This window comes from Chrysoperla carnea, chromosome 1 (genome assembly GCF_905475395.1).
Source record: "Chrysoperla carnea chromosome 1, inChrCarn1.1, whole genome shotgun sequence".
In the NCBI taxonomy this organism is placed as follows: Eukaryota; Metazoa; Arthropoda; class Insecta; order Neuroptera; family Chrysopidae; genus Chrysoperla; species Chrysoperla carnea.
The window spans coordinates 79,478,671-79,490,909 of record NC_058337.1 but is presented as its reverse complement, the minus strand read 5'-3'; the positions used below and the strand labels follow the sequence as shown (position 1 = coordinate 79,490,909).

The 12,239-nt window shown below is 30.3% G+C and overlaps 1 protein-coding gene across 1 annotated transcript; it reads left to right on the top strand.

Moving 5' to 3' along the window:
- The first annotated feature begins 2,561 nt into the window (after positions 1-2,561).
- LOC123305933 lies at positions 2,562-11,810 on the top strand. The gene is made up of 3 exons (XM_044887775.1): positions 2,562-2,643; positions 4,665-5,022; positions 11,291-11,810. Exons 1-3 carry the CDS (start codon positions 2,568-2,570, stop codon positions 11,808-11,810), a joined length of 954 nt encoding a protein of 317 aa, XP_044743710.1. The 5' UTR covers positions 2,562-2,567.
- The last annotated feature ends 429 nt before the right edge of the window (positions 11,811-12,239 follow it).

The following is a 12,239-nucleotide window of genomic DNA, read 5'->3' as shown; positions in this document are numbered from 1 at the left end:
AAAAATGATAAAAGTTTTTTTGCTTAGGCATTAAAAAATTGATAGTCTGAATATCAAAAAAAATTATTATTAAATTATTCAATATTCTTGTTGCGAATTTACCATCGGTGCCTTGAATTTGAAGAAAAATGCACGTAAGCGGAGTTCCAACCTTTGGATCAAATGCTCTAAGTAACTGAGCTATGTAGTTGCAACGTATTTTTCTACTAAAAAAAATAATACTCAAATTTCTCTAAACGTTTTCCTGAACACTGGTTTCGGTCGTAACATTGATAAAATCATTCTATTGTAGCATCTTGTAGTTTTTTTAGTTGTGTTTTGTATTTTAAATGTTTAATTTAGTTTCTGTTTTTAGATGATATTTATATTAATTTTATTATTGTTCTTATAATATTATATGAACAATTAAAAGCCACCCGTTTAATTTAATTAAATTTAATAGTGTAATAATAATTTTATTATAACGATAGCATTGTTTTAGTTTGTACTGACTGCCTGATTTATGATACAATATTTTGAACTTTTAAATTAGTTATTTGCTATTACAATCATACTTGAGTCTTGTAAAATACTTCAAATAGTTTTGAATCATCTTTTCGAAGCGTAATGTCTGTACACAGTACAGAGCGGTATTCAACCCAAGTCATAAAGTACTTCAAATTTCGAATGCCTTTTAATAAAGTGAAAGCATTGGAAAACGATTGGTATAATGGTTGCAAGTAGCATAAAGGTTTAAATAGCTTGATTTTCTGAGAAAACAAAGCAATTTTGTTTGTTTTAGAAGTGTTACTTATCCTACTTACTTATCCTTATCCTACGGTCTGAGTGATCTACATGTTTTGAAGTCATAGCTTCCAAACTATAGTCTACCCACTTATACTAGTTACTGATTAGTTAACCATGTTAACCATATTATAATGTTTTTTCATGATTTCCTTGTGTTTCACCAAACTCAACACAACTATAACAGCTGCCAAATTATCAAATAATTACAGTAGAGTTAAATCAAAACAAAATGGCACCGAGCAAGAGAGAGTGTATGATGTATATGTATGTGCACTCGTATCTATACTCTCTCTTGTTCAGTGCCACTTAGTTTTGATAGAACTCTAGTATCCAGAGCCTCGCTTTTTTAAAGGAAACGTAATGAATGCCAGATTTGAAAAAGGCAAAAAAAAATTTTATTTTGTCAAAGCAATCTGTATTTCTGAAATCTTGGTACCACCATATTATGGCTTGACCAGTCGTTAACTGTAAGGTGTAAGTCTAAGAAAAGCAACCTTTACTTTGTTTTGGTTAGTGGCCACATTCCAAACAGTTATCAGCCTGGTACTTAGTACATCACATGGAAAAGCTCTGGTTTCTAGAACAAACAAGCTGTACATTATGTAAAATGTATTTGTGCAGAAGGGCGTTAATTTCAACTGGTGTTACAACACATTGAACCGTGTACCTAACGAGCGTTAGGTTCACTATTGAATCGACGCCGATGCTTGTGTGCCCGAAAATAAAGACTTCAAATTACGAGAAATGGTTAGAAAATAGCCCATATAAAGACTGGTAACTCACAAATTACCAAAACATGTGTTCCTACAATTTGGTAAATTATGTTGGTAAATTCTGTTCTGAAAAGTCGGATTTTACACTTAGATTCATGACTTCTACAGTCAACTTATCTGACTGCAGTCTGCACGCAGCTATCTGCAAAACTGCAGTCAAGCACATTCGACTGTAAACAATGAAATATGACGATATATTCACATTTTTACTATAATTAATATATTATCTGCATATAGCTAAAGTCATGGCATGATATGTATATAGTCCATTTGATAATAGCTTTAACCTTTCTAAATATTTTGAGCTAAATAAATTTGCCTTTATTATAAATTACATTTACTGAATCATTGTAAAAATTGTGCTTACAATATATGCTTGAATTTCTTTACAGATTTCGAAAATGACCAATAATTTTTATTTGATGTTAGAAAATAGTTATTTGACAAAAATTTGCAAATAGTATTTACCATAAAGTTAATGTCATTTTTATTTTGTTTCAGGAAATACATATTAAATCAATATGATCCTTCAATGACATATATTCACATAGAATCCAAAACACCAATTAACGGACCATCACTCTAGCAAAATATACAAAAATGGCCAGAAAATATGATGAAATATTTATAAAATTTTCAATATTTATACTATTCATTCTAGTCTGTACAATACAGTTCATTAATACAGAATCACTAAATGAACAAATAAGTCAACATAACAATAATAATTTAACAATATTAGAAAATAAAATTAATACGAATTATACGCAAACAATCGAAAGATCGAAAGAAGAAATTAATATAACAAATGCGGACCTAACATCATTACAAGCTGAATTAATTGAATTATTAGAAGAATGTGTAAAAAATGATCATGTTTCATTATTTAATGGAACAATTACAATTGATAAAATTAATGAGACAAGTACGTCGTCGAATAGTTCAGAAGCAACAACAGCTTTGAAGAGTAACGAAAAACGTAGTACAAAATCATTTCAAGATATTGTTATGAGTATTTATAAGAAATATATTAAAAACCATGTGGTACGCGTGCGTGGTAAACAAGTATCCCGATTTTTTAAGTGTAAGTATAAAGGAATTTAGCATATAAGAAAACAGCTTTAAATCACTTGCGCACATAATGTATAAATCGCTGCAAAATTCATTCTTCCATTGTTTGCTTTTATCCATCACGCATTGCATATGCTTTAAATAAATGCACTTTAAAAGATATTCTGTTGTGTTTTAAAAAAATGAGCCTAAATTAGCCAACCATAAAGTTCTACTTGAGATTTGCTTTGTGTAAATTACATATACCAAGAATTGTTTGGTCCTTAAAGAGAGAGCCGCTGATAATTAGTTCAGAATTTTGTACATGGATTACCCGGAAGCATATTGAGATGCGCAAAAAGTTTGAACGTTTAAAATTACACTTAATTTAACAAACCTCTTACATTACCAATGCCCGATCGCACTTCTCGAATTCGTATAGAAATTAATATGATGGTACTTCACGAAAATGGGAATCCTAAAGAGACAGTGCTGTAAACCTTATAAATTAAGGTAGTACCAGCATGAAATCACTTTTCGACAGATTTGGCCGAATTTTTTTTCTCGGGTTTATAATAGCTTTATTTATGAATTCCTAAAATTTCATAATTTTTGACCGTTTAGATCGCGAGATATTTAAAGACAAAGTTCGCGATTTTGAGGGTCATGTCCCATTTAAAGCATGTAAAATGTCCGGTCTCTCCAACTATTTTTTATGATATTATTATATATTGAAGGAAAAGTAGAAAAAAATGTTTATACAATACAATTCTAAAAAAAAAATTTAGAAATTAATTTTCACTTTCGAGATATTAATTTTGACGTAAATTGATCGAAATTGGGACGTTGGCATAATTATTTCCCATTTGAAACGGTCAAAATTTCTGAAACTTTGGGAATTAATAGTAAGCATTATTAAATTCTTAAATTTAATTTTTCGTTAAATTCTGTCGAAAAAAAAATTGTACCATTGCTTTAACATAGAAACTGCAAATACCATGCTGGAACATCGTTAAGCAGCTAAAAGTAATTTTGTTAGCTTTGTAAATTCATTTTAAATATTTCAAGCAATACTTACGTTAGTTTTTTATATATAATGAATTTTCTCGTACAAAATATTCTATTTAATATTACTTTGAACATTATGAGTAGATTTTTAAATGAATTTTAAAGTCAAGTTCAAATTGAAGGTCCCCGTAATATGTTCCTCGAATTTAAACATTGGAGCATTTTCCTAAAAGTAATTGTTTATGAGTGTGCAATTAAAATCGAACAAGTAAGTAAGTAAACTACATCTGTTGATATAAATGTCGAACAACACTCATGTATATACGTTGATGTACTCTAATGTACACAGATGAACTACTGTACATCAAATAGTAGATGTAAGCAGATATAAATAAATCTACAGAGACGAAAAATTGTACATCTACAAAAATAGAACATGATCTAATATGATCTCAGTTTTACCATTTTTTTTATCAAAACAAATCATAGGAGATATCCTGATATATAATCCAGATTTTCCCGAATACACGCAATTTTCATACCCAAAAAATGATAACTTTCAGTCTGATGATAAATTTCAGACCAAACGCATGTGTATACTGCTTAACTATGAAAAATTTATTCAATCGATTAATAATTCAATATTCAACGAAGTAAGGATACTTATGGTTCGCTAATTATGATAAAATATTCTTGTATAGAAAAAATGATAAAAAACAGAATTTCTGAAAATACTTTATTCACGCACTTAACCTCACAAATTCATGCCTAAACATGTGTATATGTTTGAACCCAAAAGTAGTAGTAACTAACGAAAATTATATTTCCCGATCGAAATAAATTCTGGCGGTAGCACCAAAAATTCACAGTTTCGATTGGAAAAATATATTTTTGTGAATAAATAAATAATTTTATCGCAGCGTGATCCAAGTTGACATATGGGACAAACAAACACATAAAATTTCACCTTGCACCATTAACCCATTTTTCACCTTTCAGTACGTACCGGTAATTCATTTATGACGGGTTTCGGCCTGGGATTTTTAGCATTCGGTCTCAAGAAACTTCTGCTGCCTGTGTTCATAGGGGCGCAAATTGTCAAATCCGTTATAATTGCCATGTTCTTACCAAGCATTCTTGGTGGTCTTGGTAAATTAGTTGGAAAAGGTTTATCAAGTTTCTCTGGTGCATCTGGCAGTTCAAATCATGGGCAACCAATGGATGAATTTGATTTTAAAGATCCAGCAAATACAGATTTCCCACCTGATGAGCCGACGGGTACTGGTGATAATAGCTTACAAGATTATACAGCTGCTGGAGATTCCAGCTTTGGCTATCCACAACAAAGTATGAATAAAATGCAAACAGCAATGGCAATGTCTGGCTTACAACAAGCAATGAACAGGTATATAATTATAGCATGAAGTTAGTTCTAGGAAAATCATCGTATCATGACTCCCAAGAGATACAGATCATTTTCACAACCACTGGCTGAAAAAGTGATTTTTCTATACCTTTTTCTTTACTCCACTTAATAATTAAAAATTAAATATACATAAACATTCCAGATTTCTAGTAAATGAATAGACTATTTATTACGTTAAGTGAATTGATTTTCTTTCTAAAGTAGAGGGTTAGAGCTAAAACGGGGTGGTACAGAAGAACAAGTTACAGAAAAAATTTCATTGTTTTGTGAAGTACCTACTTTCATAAATGCTGTGTATTGCAGAAAATAACATTTTGTATCTACACGCACCGGGTATTCCATAAGTTTTTTCTTCCATTCTTATTTTATATATTCTTCTTTTTTGAAGATTTCCTTCCTCATTTCCAAACGAAAGAAATTATTTCCAAATCAAGACAATTCTACTTGAAATATTTCTTTAAAAATAGATTTCCGTGAGTTTTCAAAAAAAATCAATTCTAAAAGTTGTTCGAAATATTGTAAATTAAAGCAACAGAGTGTTACTTTGAATCCTACCAGTTTTTTTGGCACTAAAATTTCCACTGCCAAGAGTACTGGATTTTTTTTGCTATTTAGAAGAGAAATATGTCAGAGAAAGATAATATTTAATTGTTTACTAAGGGGCCATCCATAAATTACATCACACCAATTTTACGGATCGATATCTGACAACTCTATTGTATACCCGTTTGTGTACCCATGCGTTGGTCACAGCCTATTTTTGTCAAAATGTTTGAACGAATAAATAGTGTAACGCACGGCGAAGAAAATAATTTTAAGTGTATCACATGAAGCAGTAAATAAATTGTGTTTTTGTGAACAATAGAAATATACAAGTTATTTCCTAAGTAAGATAAAAATTTAAGAGGATATTCTTGAGCAAATAATATGAAAAAAGTTCCAATGAACAAATAATGTCCGCAAAGAATTCGTTTCCGAGTTATAGGGTGGAAGTTTTCAAAAAAAGAAAAAAAAAATGAATTTCTATAATATCTTTCAATGTGCGATAATTTTTTTATTTTTCTTTCGAACCTTTCGATTTTCTTCCAGTAACCATAGTTTGGAGCGTTTCTGATCACGTGTTCATAATAACTTCTTTTTATAAAATAAGCTCAAAGAGTATATGAAAATAGAGCATTCCCCTGATCTCCGACACTATTCAGTAAAATTTTGGGAAAATTGTGGAGTATAAGACCCGGTCCTCTAATACTTTATACGAAAACATCCCAATCCCTACTGTAAAGGGAACTTATTCACATAGAGTTACGAGTAACTTGCCCTTGAGCAATAATTTGAGAAAGAGAGAGAGTTGCACAGAGAGAGAAGAGAGAGAGAGTGGCTATTTTAATCGACCCAGAAATTTTTCTGTTGTAAAGCGCGCATTTAAAAAAAATATGTTTTGTACAAAAGTTTGGTCATTTGGAGGGGGAAAATTCTTAAGGGTTTTTATAAGTAGGCCCCGGTTTTATGATCAACTGAGTGTCAAGCTTCGTTTTTTAAATGAACACCCATTTTTTCAGATTTGTTTCGTTCATACATATAAAGAACGTACATGCGTAAGTACATACATTTCTGATCAAATAATTCAATATTTCTTATCAAAAATATTTAAGGATCTGATCACATGTTTGTATTTATTGATTTGATCATGAATATGCTCCTTAAATTTAGACTATAGGACATGATGTCCACCAATTAAATATTCTTTTTTAAATGCGAACAGTGATTAGTTTAGTCAAGTCACTTAGAGAGAGGAAAGCAGTTCACTCAGTTGACACAGTACCTGATACAACACCAGCCTTAGGTTAGGTTAGGTTAGGTTAGAGTGGCTGTCCAGGGATGGAACACACTTAGACCATACGGTCCGTTGTGATATCGAAAAAGGGTTGGCCCATCCCCGGCCACTACTCCATGAACCATTTGCAGTTGTTTAAGAACAGCAAGAGAGCTTTGACATCGACGGACTTTAGGTCGGACTTTAGGTTCGCAACAACTTTGCGAACAGAAGCCCTTGGAAGTGATATAAGATCTTCCGAACGCCTACGATTGTACTCAGACCATATTTGTAAACACCAACCTTAAAGTTGATTTCTTTATTGGTTCTGGTTATTGGAATTCTTTGTTAATAAAAAGATTTGACGATGGTGTCGTCGTAGTCATTTAGATTATATCGCGATGTTGCGATTTTTATAATTTAATTGAAAATCTTTATTGAAATTAATGGCAGCCTTATTGGAATCTGCAAACAAATTTTGTACGCTTTTAGAATGCTCGGTATAATTAAGAAAAAAACAACTGCTTCGGATTTATACGATGAAGGTAAACAAAAGACTATATACATATTATACACGCAGTTCTCTACTACTACTCTACTCTCATTGAAACTAATACTCCCACATCGGTTCATGTGTACACAACATACACCTTCATTTTATAAATACACGAAGCATATTGTTATAGTAAAACATATAACATAAAAAAAGTAAGTGTGACTTCGACTTCTTCATAGAAGATTCTGTAGCACGGTTCTGATTAAAAATTTAGTAATGAAGAAATAGCGAAATAAGTTGTAAGGTCATCTCGCAATTCTGTCACAACTCATCACCAGTTTAAAAAAAAATTAAACTTCATCAGTTTTTTTTTTAATGTGAGTTACCTCAGAACTTTCACTGGGTGAACCGACTGGGTGAGACGATGGTGATGATTCTTCATCTATTTGAAAGCTAGTGCTTCTCGTGTGGTCCCATTTCATTTTGGTCGAGTTCTGACAACGGCATCCATGTGAAAACCATAAAAGTCTTAAATTTGCATTAAGTATGCACGACAATAAGAAGACGAATAACTCAATATCACGCCAACCGATTTCGATGATTTTTTTTTTAGTAATAAATTAGTTTCAGATTAACTAAATCAGATTTACTAAAAATCACAAAATAAAAAAATACTTTTAGCAAAAAGAAAACCGACTTCAAAAGAAAAACTTTTCCAAAACAAATTAATATCAAATAAATATTGTTATTTTTGGAGTCGGTGATATCTTTTTTGAGTTGACAGACGGACAACCAAAAATGAACTAATTAGGTGATATATCAAAATTTTTTAGTAGCATCAATATTTTTAAGCGTTACAAACTTGGGACTAAATTTAATATACTATGTATATTTCATATATACATAGTATAAAAAGTAACATTTTAATAAGACATTGCAATAGCAAACATTATTGGTAATTAAGGTACAAAATCCTAGCACGAAGGTTGAAAACAATACACAACTCAGATGAAATCAGTAAAACAGAATGATAGATTACAAAATCTGAGACCAATAATAATCGAAATATACAATTTTAAAATACATTAATGTTTGCTTGTTTATTATTGACATTATTGTTGTTTATGTAAGAAAAATTCAATTCCGACAAACTGATTGTTGTAATGAAATTTTAGTTTGACCTCCAACCATATTTTATTTATTTTTCAAGCGTGTAATCAATTTTTGCTAAAAAGAATTTGACTAGAAGCAAACTATTTATGTGAGTGCTATAAAACCAGCAACTAATGGTATATACTTGTTGCTATCGGATTCCTACATAAGAAATCCCCAATAGATACGCAAATTTTAAAAGCTGATTTCTTGAACAATGTTAGGCTGACAATGTCTTGTACTTCTTTTGTTAAAGCTTCAATTATTAAGGAGCTGAGAGCGATTAAAATTGAATAGGGAATATTCATGATTTGTTTTCCGCATTTTTTCAACAAAAACGAAAATAAACGGTCCGAAACATCGGGCAAGACTTTATTATATTTTAAAATTAATATATTTTTATAAAAATGATATAATAAATTTTTTTATATAAATAATTTATTTTATATCAGCTATAGATATAAGCATGGCGGTATATTTGAAATCTTACGGTAATGAGTAGGTTTGGTAAGGGTGAGGTTAAGCAAAGATTATCAAGTTACAAAAGTTACTTAAAAAGACATTTTAAATAATATTTGATCAATTTTGTTGGGTAGGGATGATTTAACCACTTTTGACGATTTCATCCCCTCCAGCTCCACGGGTCCAGATGGGAGTTATATCAAACCTAAGACCTTGTTTATATAAACCCTGATACGAAGTTTGGAAAGGTTTTCCTTAAGGTGTGGGCCTTCTCAAATTTTCACACTTTGTTCAGAATATTGATTAATTTTTTCTGAACATTGCATTTAGATCTGATGCCCTTAACTCCTAAAAAGTTTGGCTTTGGAGAAAAAAGTATAGGGTGTGTTCTACTTCTTGTTCAAGGAATACGCTCATAAAGACTAAGTTTTAATTTTCGGGAAACCCTGTATGTATGCCCAAAGAATATAAATGATGACTAAGGATATACATGAGAATTACATTTCTTTTTATTCAACGCCACTGTCAGTTGATGTGAATCAGTGGATCACTGATCATGTTGTGTGGTAAATACAGCAGCCTTACAGTTGCATCAAAGTTTTATTTGTCTCTTTGTACTTAAACACAAATTTTTTTTAAAATTGTATTGAAGAGTGCTTATTTTTCAATGAAAATGGTTATGTTATTCAAGATACTTGTGAGACACTAAGCTAAATTTATTATGCTTAACTCAATATTCGTCATACTTAAGGCATTTATTCACAGTCTAACCTAGTTCACCGTCCAACCATAGTAGCTTTTAAAATTTTAACTCGGGCCGATGGATTTATTACTGTATGAAAGAATTGCTTCGTACAATTACGATAATATATTTTAGAACGTATTTATTTAACATGTTTAACATGTATAGTAGAGTCCCATCTCATGGGCGCTAATCACCATAACATAAGTCATAATATATACAGCAATGATTTGTAGTCGTGAACGCAACGGAAGAATTAAAAAAACTTTAAACCAATATATGAATGCCAATAACTGCAAAATTCTAGCCAAATAATGATTTGTCTGAAATTTCTTTGGCATACATTTATATCGATAGCAAATTTGACATTAAATATAATAACTTTTAAAATCAATATTTACCCATATTTTTTCTTTACTGTTTATCTCAATAAATTGCACATTATTTTTACGTTATGAACAACAAAATGATTTTATGGTGCAATTATTATTATATTACTGCTACAGAAGAATATTAGAAATCAATGGCTTAGGGATAAATTGATGTTTTCTTTATTCAGTTATCATCTTTTGTTTTTTCAGATTTTGATATTTTCTTTTCAGTAATATTATTTAATTTAACTGTTAATACAAAAAATTGAATATCTGGTTAATGTCATAGATCGAAAAGTTGGTGTATTCAAAGTAAATACACATCAGACTGTACATATCTAAGGCACAAAATAAAGTATACGTACCTCATTTTTTTTAATAAATGCGTGACAAGTCAGTTACACCATTTCTACTTTCATATCCATTACTTATATGAACTATTTAGAAACTTATTTTCAGTCAATCTAGCATTCATTACATTTCCAAGTATGTACTCCTAAAATTTTTGCAGATATCTAAATTTCAAAAAAAAATGAAAATGCATAGATCTTATAGCATAAAATATGGCAAGAAAATAAATTGATTAAAAACAGTTCACGGTTTTTGAATGGAAATTGAATTTTACTCAAAGCTTTTGAAATCATAGGTAGTTTTTAATACCAAAAACTTATTGGGTAAATGAAAAGTCAAAATTTTTGAAAATCAAGGATTCTTAGATATGAAAAATATAAGCTTTAAAATCTACACTCTTTCAATCCTGTCAACAACTTCGAAATACCTTAAAGTAAAGTAGGATGGATTGAAAATAGTTGGGGAATGGCTAATATAAAAGACCAACTAGTAGGAACAGAATTAACACGTTAAGTATTTATGAAAGGAATAAGGTACGTAGTTCCATTTACGATCTCATAGTGATTAATAAGCTTATTTCACCCTCTCGGAAAGTTCATTCAATTTTTTTTAATATAATTTTGCAATATTTTCAATATCCTTTAGAAAAATTTGATTTTCAAATCGTTTGACTATGAATCGCGTAAGGTAAGGCGTGATGCTGATCTATACAATATTCTGGAGCATGTAGATTCGAAAATGCTGTAGATTCTCAAGATGCACTTTATTAACATGATATTCATTTTGCCAATCTGTTATTTAGAGTATGTTTTAGTACGAAGATATTCAATTAATTAAATTTGTTTATGTTTCTGCTTTAGGTACAGTGCTGGCGGGCATAAAGTCCAATATTTACCTCAACAAAACGAAAATTACTACATCCATAAACCAATACGAAATACTCAACAAAATTTCAAAGTATTCCACAAAATACCATCATCTTCGCTTTTACTGACGTCATACGATCCATTCTATAGTCCATTACTATCCCGACTGGATGCGATCTTCAAGCAAATGGGTATAGGACACCATAGTGAAAAATGTCGTGAACGTATGGTATGCTTAATGTACGCGAATCCTGCAAAATATGCACCATACAGTAATTTGATATCAGCTCAACTTAGTCGAGAATTAAACGAACTTCGAAAACCAACATCGGATAACCCAGATATATTACGATTCTTCAAATATATGAAGGCGGCAAAAGATGGTCAGGATGGTAATCCTGATTGTCCACAGCATTTAGGATGTCCAGAATTAACAGTAGCAAAATCGAGTCCAGCAATGGTTACAACATACAATGAAATTAATAAACTTGTATTAGCAAGAAGTTTGAAATAACCTGGAAGTCTTACCATTTTTACTAATAATTAATAAATGACAAATTTTTTAATGGTTGGTGTTGGAATCACTGATTTCTAAAAACACCGATGTAACTGAAGTGGTATAATGGAATAAAGTTTACAGCCAGAAATATATAATGTAAATTTTGATTTTAAATATTACCACAATATTTTAGTAAAACTTAAACTAATTTTTTCTATTTGTGGCATATTGTAAATAATATTTTTTCCAAAATTTTGTTTTTGGTGTCTGTTTTTTGTACGGTTTTTTTTCAATTTTACTCTTTTTTTAAATACATTTTTCCTTAGTATTTTCTAAAGATATACTCAAATAATAATTACTCAAAAGTATATATAAAATTGCTAACTTTTACTAAAGGCTCATTTCTGAAAAATCATAGTAACATCTTCAAAATCATATACATAT